At 37.4% G+C, this 12,944-nt stretch overlaps 1 protein-coding gene across 5 annotated transcripts in view; it reads right to left on the bottom strand.

Annotated features, from left to right (window-relative positions):
- PDZRN4 (PDZ domain containing ring finger 4) overlaps nt 1-12,944 on the bottom strand; it is a 371,251-nt gene that overhangs the window by 310,663 nt on the left and 47,644 nt on the right. For 3 of the 5 annotated variants that reach the window (XM_059080716.2, XM_067009077.1, XM_067009076.1), the window contains one exon: nt 1,477-1,521. The exons of the other annotated variants lie outside the window; for them this stretch is intronic. In XM_059080716.2, the coding sequence (XP_058936699.2) occupies nt 1,477-1,521 (45 nt within the window). The remainder of the gene's footprint in view (nt 1-1,476; nt 1,522-12,944) is intronic. 5 annotated transcript variants of the gene reach the window in all.

Here is a 12,944-nt window from a genome sequence, read left to right as displayed (position 1 = left end):
AATCCCATACTAAAATCTAATGTTCCAAAATAAAAATATATTCTATTTCTATTCTATTCTCTTTTGAGTCAAATATAAGGCAACGCTATCAATATGGAAATTTAAAAAGCACTAAATCTGCAACACATAGTAAGAAAAATCAATCCCCCAAATGAAAGTCTGAAAGGTAATTTTACTTGGATCACAGTCTTAAATATAAAGTGGCTTCAATAAATATATTTAGCTTTAAGTGTGAACTCTAAGTCAAAATATTTTTAATTTTCTCATATTCTGTAACATAACTTGCTTGAACGATTTTTTTAGTTTTGAACTAGTTGCTTTGTCATAATTTTGTCATGACTCAGGAGACGTGGTCATAAATTTAAAACATTTTAAGATCTATATTTTTTCTTAGTTTACCAAAAACTGTACTTATTCATTTGTAAAATTGCATTTACTGTAGTACCATAACAATAAGGCAAGCTGACCCAGATGTTAACAATTAATCCAAACCTAAAGAGTAATATCTATATAAATGTTTAAAACTGAAAATATTACTTATAAAAATCTGAGCAACATACAAAGACGTAAAGTTAGTGAATGCTAATAAATACTTATTTCATTTGTCTTGTGAAACACAAGCTTTTACAACCAATAGTTTAAGAAAAAGAAAATTTCTGGAACTCCTAGTATATGTCCTGAACTATACGAAGTGTCTTATTATATATCACTTAATCCTCACAACAACAGTGCCATGTAGTTATTACCCCCATTTTACAGTTGAGGAAACTGAGACTCAGAGAAGATAAGTAACTTACCCATAACTACTGAGCTAGTATGTGGTAGAACTAGCTACCAAAGGGTCAATTCAAGCCAATCCGCTAACAAAAGCCCATGCTCTTTCTACTAAGCATTGATTTTTAAGACAGTTTGATTCTAATATGTTTTAGTAGTTTGTTTAACCTCTTTAAATAAATCCAAAATCTAGATGCACAACAAAATCAACAACTGGCATAATAAGAAATATATATTTGGTCTTTGTCCTGGTTCCTGACACACAGTTCCTAAACCTCTTGAAGTTTCCTAAGGGATAGGAGTAATAGAAGCATTATTTTGTTATTCATAACAAGCCCCTTTCAATCATGTGAAATTATGCTAATTATGCTAATTAGGTGACTTCTGGTGGGCCCCTAAATAGTTTCAGGATGGGAGCTGGTCGCCAAAGGAACAAACTAGACAATGAGAAGGTTGGAACTTTCGGTCCTGCCCCCAGGATCTCTGGAGAGGGGAGAGGAGCAAGAGATTGAGTTAGTGACCAATGACCAATGATTTAATCAATCATGCCTACAAAGTGAGATCTCCATTAAAGAACCCTAAAGGATGGGATTCAGGGAACTTCTAGATTGGTGAATGCATCGAGGTGCAGGGAGAGTGGCACACCCAGAGAAGCCATGGAAGCTCTGCTTCTGTCCCCCTACCCCCACCCCAGCCCCTTACCTTGACAAGTGCCTCTCTTCCATTTGGCTGTTCCTGAGTTGTACCCTGTATAATAAACCAGTAATAGTAAGTAAAGCACCTTCCTGAGTTCTGTGAACCATTTTAGTAAATCACTGGGTCTGAGGAGGGGATTGTGGAAATCCCCCAAGACTTTATAATCGGTCAGTCAGAAGTAAGGGTGGCTTGGACTTGCGATCGGCATTTGAAATGGGGGCAATCTCATGGAACTGAGCCTTTAACCTGTGAGGTCTGCACTAACTCCAGGAAGTTAGCGTCAGAACACCCAGTTGGTGTCCATACAGTTGAAGAGCTGGTAGGTGTGAGGAAAAAAAACACACATATTTGGTGTCAGAAGTTTGGTGAGTAAAAGCAGGTCATAAGAACCAAGCAGAATATTCGAGAGCTCCAGATCTCTACCCAGATATCATCTACCCGCGTAATGTAAAGGAAAGAATTAAAAGCACTGGGGAGGGAGAGGAGGGCGTAGACACTGAATTTCATCCGTTCTAAGACCTTATAATCTATACAGAATTGGTAGGTGAGCAATTAGTTGATTCTGCAGCCTGTGTTGATGTTACTGTCTTCACTATAACTACAGCCCCTTGGCAGCCTAAAGCAGCTACAACCGACATGTGAATTAGTTGGCTCTTTAGCTACTTCCAGTTAAAGCACCTCCAACATTTAGATTTTAGCTTCTTACTTTTTAGGATGGTGCTGGTGAACTGCAGTTATTATACCCCTTAACTTTTGAAACAGAACCTGGTATGGTCCTCAGATGCACATGTGAGAATCGCATCTCTATATGCTGCTGATGGGGTAACAAGAAACAAATATTTAGGAATGATCACCCGCAAAAATACTCTGGCAACCATCGGCTAGAAACTTGTCAGATGCTTACAATTAATTTGAATTCAACTATCATCGCAATACTTACAAATTTTCAAAGCAGCAAGCAAGAACAGAATGTGAAGTACAATTTGCCACATTTTCAGCAAGAGGAATTGTCACCTGCTTGCTCAGTGTGCTAGCGTGCAGTGAGTGCCTTCTCCCAAATGTACACTTTAGAATTTTCTAAAAGGGAAAAATTAGCCCCATAATGGATTTATAGAGGTTTAAAACACTATTTGGATGTCTTTTCCTCTGGAAACTTCTAAGCTCAATAATAAGCTTTATGATTGTTCTTTATTTTTAAGATTTGTCCTTTTAAGAATTTCTTTATATTCTTCAAAATCCTGTTATATATCCTTTTCTTTTCACTCCTCTAGCCTTTCCAGTACCCTTGCTGCCCAGTGAATTGGCAGAAAACAAAAAGCTATGAGAGGCTAGCCTGACTTTCTAAAGCTTCAAAGAAACCCAAAATTCTTGAAAATCGCTTATTCAGTATTTCTTTTGTCACCTTCATAACCCCAATAGCATGTGGCACCTTTTACCTAAAAGGTGCTCAAATTAATTTTTGGTGCATGAGTTGAACACAGTAGATAAAGAAAGCAACTATTTCCCTGCGTCACACACTATTTCAAAATTGGGAAACAACAGGTGACAGTTTTGTGCCCTGAAGCATTAAACTATTTTACCACTCATAACAAAGCAACACATACTAATAACAGTAATAAAATTATGAAACATTTTAGTTCAGACATTTATTTGAACACCTACAGCAATTAATATGGCCAAATTATAGCATGCTCCATAAAGATATTCACTCTGAATATGACTATCTTTAGTGATCTTAATTTTACCAGATGATTTATACTTCCATTTCATAAAGAAAAAGGAGGGACTAGATTTCTTTTTAAAGTATTATAAATAATATTTTCATTTCTTCAACGGTCTCTGGACTGTATACTCTGTTCATGTGAAAGGTCTTGATTTCTAGTTTTCCTAAGAAGTATCTACAAGGGGAAACCATCACCAAGAAGGTATGGTGACTAGAAAATGCTATTGCCTTATTGTGCTTTCATTTTCATGTTTCATTTTGTTGATGATGTAAATTAGTCCTGGAAATTCTAATCCTTGTCTTTGTTTTTGTAATCTATATTATCATGTATTTTAACTTTTACCTGTGTGTGCATTTGAAATATTATCAGTTCTCCAACTTTAGAGCCTATAATGAAAGCAGAACAAAATATTTTCTTTTTGTCCACCCTCCTCAATAAATCCCATTTATAAAAGAATATATGCCCAGAAGCTGAAAATAGAACTTGTTTTTGACTATGCAGGAAAATCCAAATACCCACAGTCTTATCATTTCTTCCTTATTTAGTTGGGTATGCTGAAATTCAGAAAGAATGGTGAGCTGACAGTGAGAAGAAAAAAAACTAATATCTAGGACAAATTATTTCAATGACAGTGTTGTCAAGAAAGAAAAAACAGTCCCTGGACAGTCATATAGTTTGACACCACATCCGTGGTCCCTCAGGTCCTGCTGTCCCCACACAGCTCAAGTCCTCATTATCTGTTGTCTACACTATTGAAATAGCCTCCTAACTGATATTTCTGTTGTCAGTCTCTTCTTTCATCTCTAATCCATGTTTTACAATGTACCAGCACTAGCTTCTAACACAGACTGTACCTACTAAAAGTCCTTAGGTCTCTTCTTTCTACAGCATAAAATCTCCAAACATGCCAATATGATACTCAAGGCCCTCTGCAGTCCTGTTCCAAGTTAGCCTCCCACTCCCCCCCCACTCTGGTTCCTCAGTGCTCCTGCCAGGCCAGACCATTTACCATCACTCAGCCCAAGAATCTGGAAATTTGCAACGATATACTCTCTCAGATGCATCTGAAATGCCACCTCCTTCAGGATGCTTTCCTTGATCTTTGACCTCTGCAAAGAATTGATCTTTCCTCCTTTGTACTATGAAGGCACAAAGAAGATCATTTTTTCTCTCTTTCATGACATCTGTACATTTGCTTTCATCTGTGCCATATTAAAGCTAGTCTTTCTTATGCATTGGATTGCAAACTACTTTGGTTAGGAACTCTATTTCAATCACCTCTTCAGTGCCTTTTAATCTGGATACTCAATAAACATGGTTTAATTGGACTGTGCAAAAATATTTCAGACTAATTTAGAGTTTATTATCTCTAGGATCAATGTTGATTCCTGAAATGGCTAAGTTACTAATTTACATAATTGAATATACCTAACATAGCTTTAATTTGACTTTTGAAAATTCAGTAGTGAAAAAATGAGTATTATACATTTGAAAATGAAAGTCTGTACCTCTGATGCTGGATTATGCTCCACTCAGTTAAACATGTATCTCTCACATGCCTGCTACCCACAGAGCTTTATGTCTGCATGTGTTTATACACTGATCAGAGCTTGCAAGCTGGTGGCCCCAGAGCCGAATGGCCCTTGAAAACATATATATACATATATATATATATATATGTGTGTGTGTGTGTGTGTGTGTGTGTGTGATTTGGCCCATAGAGGGTTTTTTAAAAATTTTGAACCAACATTTAACAACTGATATGTTTTATACACAAATTTAGATAAAGAACAGAAAGTCTAGCATTTCTGGGCCCACATACATATAAAGTAATATACATGTCCAATTTCTCACAATCCTCACGATTCATACGCACAGTGTGTGCAAATCAACTTACTCCCTAAGTGGAATCTTCCTGGCACTTCTAGGCATTTTGAATTTGTGGCCCTGGTTAACATAACTGTTTCTCTTCTTCATTGGTTTAACACATATTTATGAAATGCTAAAATTTATAAGTTAGACTTTGAACCATACTGCTGGCAACTTTGTTTCATTACTTGGCTATTTTCTTATTTTCCCAGGAAGGGAATATTGTTGCAAAAGGAACAAAATGGTGTATTGATACTTCAGGTGAGAAGATGGTAGGGCCTGAAATACTACCATCGTTGTCAAGTCAAAGAGTTAATATTCAATTGTACTACACTAAAAGTTTTTATCTGAACAACATAAAATTGTAGTGATCTTCTTAAAATCAGTACTCCTAATTCTTACTTTATAATTGATAAGACAGACCAGACATATTTAGGAATACTAATGCCTAAAGGTGTTTCTAATAGACTTATAAAGGACTGTGTGTTTAGGTAACCTTCTAACCCCTTCCGTTGTAGGTTAGTGGGGTCATTTACACAGACTGGTGGCTGGCTTCAAAGCTGGGGTCTGAGGAGTGCCAGGAATGCACCCTTCCTTGGTCTCTCAGTGGTCCACTTCAATTAGTCGCATATTTACTCACTTGTGCTCTTTCACATTTCATCTTTGAAGGCTGAGACAGGCTGTCTCCATCTGTCATAGGGTTAAATAACCATCTCCAATTTCAGGAGATTCAATGAGCTAGAAAATACAGCTCTGATCCAAGAAACTTTTAAAGGACACATTTATATAACAACTAAAGAGGAATCCAGAAAAGAAAACATTGTCCATTAGGGTTTTTGTGGTTGTGATAATTCCATCTTGTCCAAGACACAGATGCAGGTACAGGTGAACCTCAAAGGCTTCCTATGTACTCGTGTGTGACTACAACTCCCTCATCCCAGCAATCCAGAAACCACCATTATAGGGACTCTCTTGTAAGATGCCTACATTTGTTGGATAAAATGGAAATTTAATATTTTCTGCAAGAGTTCTTTTATTCTGTGATTATGAAAGTCCTACTTCATGAATGATATTCACCCATATCCTAGGCCATGGACCTGGGATTCTGTTTTGAAGCTCTGAAAAGTATATTTAAACTTTTCTAAGATGGTTTTCTGACCAAAGGTTTTGAGTTTCTCTCTTAATCCTGGCTGCTCATATTCATAATTTGCATAAGAATCCAAACTGAATGAATTCAGAGAAGTTACTCTCTTTCTACATCATTTGAAGATAAAGAAAATTACAGGTCTCAATACTTGCCAAAATATTTGCCAAAATAATTTTGTAAAATACCATGATCTTATTAATCCCCCTAAATAATAAAATTATAATATTGATATCTATAACATAATTAATATTATATTACATGTTCATGTAATTTGTTTAAAATATTTTCTCATATTTATTCACTTGTGCTCATTCACATTTCCTCTCATTCAAATATTAAATTATTAATATTGTTTAAAATATTTTAAAATACTTGTTTGACTATATTATGAAATTACAGACAGCCCTAGAATTCTGGAGTTTTAATAGGATATATTATCTAAAATGCTTTCCTATGGTGTTCCATATTTGGCTTCTTGAGGATTCTATTAATCAAGGAAGAGCAAATTCAGTAAAGTGGATATTCTTCATAGGGCCAATATTGCTCTGTCATGGAGTCCAGTCAAAGAGGGGTTCTTTGCTTGATCTTGAAATTATTTCTTGGCTATGTATCTCTTCATGTGCCAAACATGTAAGGACAGGAGTACCTTTATTTAGAAGCTAAGTAAATTGCTTACTAAATTAGTAGTAAGGTGTTACTAAATTCTAGGCCTTGATAACACAGTTATTGAACACACCCTTACATATTCAAACACAGTATATGGGAAAATAGCACAGGGATCTTTTTCACACTGAACGTTCATCAAGGAGTATATAATAATGCACTCTCCCCCTCTTTCTCATCCTTATGCAGAGAGGCAGGAAAGGCTACGTGGGCATCAATATATACCTACTTTATGATGCAAGTAAATATTTAGCAATAGTAGGTAAAGAAGGCACTTCATCAAAACCTAGAAATTTAAATTGGAACACATGCTTCTTAAAATGCAATTTTCGAGCAGATTTGTAATCTGAGTGGGCTTGCTGCTACAGATACATAACATACCTCTGCGTTTTTCTAAAAATGGCCTCTTAGAAACAGTCAAAATATTTATGTCTATGTTAAGAAACAAAGAATTCATATAGATACACCTTTCAATAAATATCTTATTAAAACAATTATAATTCCCAGAGTTTCAAATGTAATAAACTTCTTTAACTCAGTGATAAGCAGTACAGCAGTATTTTGAAAACATTTCTATAAAATTACCCTGCATTTTGCAGAATAACTTCAACACTAAGACTTTCCATTTCCTTTCATGGAATCATAAATTTTTGGTAGAACTGACCATAACTCAAGATTTATTCTAGCAACTACAATTGACAAATAAGGAATCACACAGCTCAGAAAGTGTGAGAATTGCTCATTGTCATGCAGCAAAGCTAGGGTTGGGGGGTCCATGTAATCATAGCTTCAGGCTTCTCCATCATATACTGTCAAGTAAAAAATAATAATAAAATTTTAAACAGAAAAATGACTAAGTAAATTCTTATAAAGTCTAAGAAAAGATGCCATACCTTTCAGTACGTGATCAGGAAAAACCATCACTCTGGAATAATTATACCTCCAGGGAAACCTATTTGCATGTCACCATAACTCTGACACCAGAGGTGTCAAATTAAATAGATCACCAAGTTAACTACCTTGCCATTTTTTTTTTTGCTATTATATTTAGATCAGAACAGAGAAAATCCAATCCTTTCTGCAACAAGTAGGGTCACTGGGAAATAAGGCAATGTATATGCCAACAAGTGAGTTTTTAAAGGTGATGACACAAAGGCAATTTCAACGTCCATATATTTTTTCCTTAATAAAAACCTTGAAAAAAGCAATTGAGAAATTTACAAAACCCATTAATGATAATAGAGCAGTCTGGTTGCTCAAGGGCTTATCAAGTCCAAATCAGCTCCCAAATCTCTGTATCTGCTCAGCCCTAATCAGTGCTTTTCATTTAAGATGAATGTGAAACTAATGGAAGCAATGCATGCTCATGAATGGATTTCTGTTCTATTCTCTTCAGTATTTTTTTTTTGAAAACACACACACACACACACACACACACACACGCACCTACACACTCCATTAAACCATGGAGGAGGTGTCAGAAATTACTTTAGTCTTACCCTAGAAGAATTAGACAGCTCAAAGACAAAACAAAGAGTATACTGTTATCTTTTAATGTGGCTGAAACACAGATTTTCCTGTCTCCTGGGTGAAAACAGATTAGTTGTGTGTAAAAATAAAAGAACTACCATGTACGCAGCTGTTATGAATAAAACCAAGTACAAGAGTTGGAAATAAAAGACAAAAATCTACTTTTCTGAAAATGTCTAAAATAATCAAAACACGGTTTAAGTAACAAATAACTTTGAAAAAGATGAAGGGTTTTCAAGTCCACTAATACAGATGAAACATACTTTACTTGCAATCTACCATTTCCAAGGATGGCAGAATAGGACATTATTTCTTCCACCATATTATTACAATATGCCATCCTAATTCATAATAGCCTGCATTTATAACTTATTAGTAATGATACAGTCAATATTTTGACTATATGCCAATGGAGGGAAGCAGAAATAAAAATAATCCAGTGTAGTGGTAACTCAGAAATCACAAATAATTCCTTTGGAATGCACTGTATGATCTTGATTTACATTTTAGCAGAAGATACACCTTCCGAACTATACTTTCTTCAGGCTAATTAATATTTATTATAGCTCTATTGCCTGGACAAAATCCAGTTATAAGGAGAGGCTTTAAGACGACAGGCAGGGGTAAAAAAACCACATTGATAAAATCATAGATACATGAGTCCTTTAACACAACATGGCATAAAGCTTCCTACTTCTACATGGGATGCACCATCCCTTAACAAACACTGGAACGGCATATGTACTTTTTAGAAAAAAATAATTAATTTATTCATTTTTGGCTGCGACGGGTCTTCGTTGCTGCGCATGGGCTTTCTCTAGTTGTGGTTGTGAGAGGGGGCTACTCTTCATTGCAGTGCCCGGGCTTCTCCTTGTGGTGGCTTCTCTTGCTACAGAGCACGGGCTCTAGGTGTGCAGGCTTCAGTAGTTGTGGTACACGGGCTCAGTAGCTGTTCCTCCCGGGCTCTAGAGCACAGGCTCAGTAGTTGTGGAGCACAGGCTTAGCTACTCCGCGGCATGTGGGATCTTCCTGGACCAGGGCTCAAACCCATGTTCCCTGCATTGTCAGGTGGATTCTTAACCACTGTGCTACCAGGGAAGTCGGGCATATGTACTTTACCTGGTCAAATTAAAGCAGAGGGGTTCCCACTTTAAACTGTGCTATATAACGGTCTGCCCAGTGAAACGAGCAGGAGCCTGTGGGGCTCCAGGGCACAGAAGCCTTTCTGTCCCCCATTTTCTCATTTGTAGGGAACAGAATCCAGCCTCCATGACCTTCCTTGAGTTCCAAAGGGCAGATTCGAACAGTTGCTAGTCAAAGGAGGAGCAGCCAAGAAACCACCTGAGGCCAGGAACAAGAGAAGCTCATCATGATTACCTGAGACCAGATTAAAGGAGTGCAGACCCTGTACACACCCTAATCTTAACAGCAACCCCATCCTTGAACCTTTGCTATAAAACTCCTCATCAAATCCTCCTGGGGTTGGGACACAAAGTTTTCAGAGGGCAGGAACCCACTGTATCCCCCTTTGCCTGGAGAAGCAATAAAGCTATTCATTTCTGCTTCAGCCAAAACTCTGTCTCCAAGATTCAATTTGGCACCAGTGCACAGAGGCCGAGCATTCGGCATCACTAGCAGCAATGTCCACTCTGTTAAAAATATTATCAGGTTTGCAATTTCTGGCCTCCACAAGAGAGAGGGATGGTTTTGAAATCAGTTACAGTCCAGTTATAGAGGAACCCTGACATAGTAATGAAAATCAGGTCACTAACTGTTATTGCCAAGAACTACTTATGGAAATGGGAAAAATCACAAAGTGCACCAACTTTACATAAAAGTATAAATTGGGTTATGCCTGAACATCCAGTCTGAAAAAAAAAGCAATCCTCCTAGTGAGAAATGCAAAGAATGTCACTGACATCACCTAGGACCCTAAGGAAAAGAAAGTTGGTGAATAAAATGGGAAGTCTCTCAGGCCTGAAGCTCTGAGAGTTCCCAAGGCTTCCAAAGCCCAGCACAAGAAAGGTCACAAATGAAAATTCTGATAAAACAATGGTGCTAATGGTCACTGAGTTCTTTTAAAGAATAATGTGAAACTGGATGAAAGTAGATACCAGCACTGCATCTATTCCTATGCTCTGATATAGTAGGTAAGAAATAAGACAAGGAAAAGGTCACAATCTGAAAGAGTGGAACCTAGTTCCAGCAATATTAACACAGTGTACAACCTTAACAGACACCTCACACTTGAGGTGTCTTCTTTGAAAAGAAGATCTGCTCTGAAATAGAAAAGTAGATATAATAGAAATTACAAAGCACCAGGAATTTCTGATCTTGAAGCTGCTGACATTTTTGGTTATGAAACAGTCTAAGAATCCTGGCTGGTACTACTTGTTTGATCTGTGACAGCAAACTTTTCAATCTTTCATTGAACAAATTTCTGAGTACCCACCCCAAGGTGATAATCTTAAAGTTGAATGAGCACAATAATACATATTATCTCTATTAGTTTATCAGGGTAAACATTAAATGAGATAATGTAAGGGAAATTATAAAGCCCTGCATGACACAGGAGTTGATTGAGGTAATAGGTTTATTTCCAATTCAGGGTAGAAAATTATATTTTGTAAAGGAGAAGAATGTCATACCAAATTGTTCAGAACTCTAAGAATTAAATCCCATCCAAGCAGTAGGGCTGCCCCATGCCTCAAGCACCTCTGGCCCTGCCATGACCGCACCCTGCAGGATTTCAGATACTCAGACTCCACCTTTACATTCAGCTACATTGGCAGCCCCAAAAGATGGGCATGTCTAAAATGTCTTGAGAAGGACCTTCAATATGGCAGACAAGTAAGATGTGGAGAGCACCTTCCACACACAGATGCATCAAAAATACATCTACATATGGAAAAACTCCTATAGAACACATACTGAACACTGGCAGAAGATCTCAGACTTCCCCAAAGCCATGTGGCTGACAGAGTCTTGGTACTACAGACAGGTGTCAGGCCTGAACCTCTGAGGTAGGAGAGCCAACTTCAGGACATTGGACCACCAGAGACCTCCTGGCCCCATGTAACATCAATCGACAAGAGGTCTCCCAGAGATCTCCATCTCAACGCTAAGACCCAGCTCCACTCCATGACAAGCAAGCTCCAGTGCTGGACACCCCATGCCAAACAACTGGCAAGACAGGAACACAACCACACCCATTACCAGAGAGGCTGCCTAAAATCATAAGTTCACAGACACTCCAAAACACACCATCGGATGTGGTCCTGCCCACCAGAAAGTCAAGATCCAGCCTCATCCACCAGAACACAGGCATCAGTCCTCTCCACCAGGAAGCTTACACAACCCACTGAACCAACCTCAACCACTGGGGGCAGACATCAAAAACAGCAGGAACTACGAACATGCAGCCTGAGAAAAGGAGACCCCAAACACAGTAAGTTAAGCAAAATGAGAAGACAGAAATATGCAGCAGATGAAGGAGCAAAGTAAAAACCCACCAGACCAAACAAATGAAGAGGAAATAGGCAGTCTACCTGAAAAAGAGCTCGAAGTAATGATAGTAAAGATGATCCAAAATCTTGGAAATGGAATGCAGAAAATACAAGAAACATTTAACAAGGACCTAGAAGAACTAAAGAGCAAACAAACAACGATGAACAACACAATAAATGAAATTAAAAATTCTCTAGAAGGAATCAAAAGGAAAATAATTGAGGCAGAAGAAGGGATAAGTGACCTGGAAGATAAAATAGTGGAAATAACTACCACAGAACAGAACAAAGAAAAAAGAATGAAAAGACTTGAGGACAGTCTCAGAGACCTCTGGGACAACATTAAACACACCAACATTTGACTTATAGGGGTCCCAGAAGAAGAAGAGAAAAAGAAATGGATGGAAAATATTTGAAGAGACTATAGTTGAAAACTTCCCTAATATGGGAAGGGATATAGTCAATCAAGACCAGGAAGCACAGAGAGTCCCATACAGGATAAATCCAAGAAGAAACACACCAAGACACATATTAATCAAACTATCAAAAATTAAATACAAAGAAAAAATATTAAAACCAGCAAGGGAAAAGCAACAAATAACATACAAGTGAATCCTCATAAGGATAACAGCTGATTTTTCACCAGAAATGCTGCCAGCCAGAAGGGTGTGGCAGGACATCTTTAAAGAGATGAAAGGGAAAAACCTACAACCAAGATTACTCTACAGCAAGAATCTCATTCAGATTCAACGGAGAAATTAAAATCTTTACAGACAAGCAAAAGCTAAGAGAATTCAGCATCACCAAACCAGCTCTACAACAAATGCTCAGGGAGCATCTCTAGGCAGGAAGCACAAGAGAAGAAAAAGATCCACAAAAACAAACCCAAAACAATTAAGAAAATAGTAATGGGAACATACATATTGATAATTACCTTGAATGTAAATGGTTTGAATGCTCCAACCAAAAGACAGACTGACAATGGATACAAAAACAAGACCCATGTATATGCTGTCTACAAGAGACTACTTCAGA

Source organism: Kogia breviceps, chromosome 12 (genome assembly GCF_026419965.1).
Source record: "Kogia breviceps isolate mKogBre1 chromosome 12, mKogBre1 haplotype 1, whole genome shotgun sequence".
Classification (NCBI taxonomy): domain Eukaryota; kingdom Metazoa; phylum Chordata; class Mammalia; order Artiodactyla; family Physeteridae; genus Kogia; species Kogia breviceps.
Note: the sequence above shows the minus strand (reverse complement) of the source record. Positions and strands in the feature narration are given on the sequence as shown.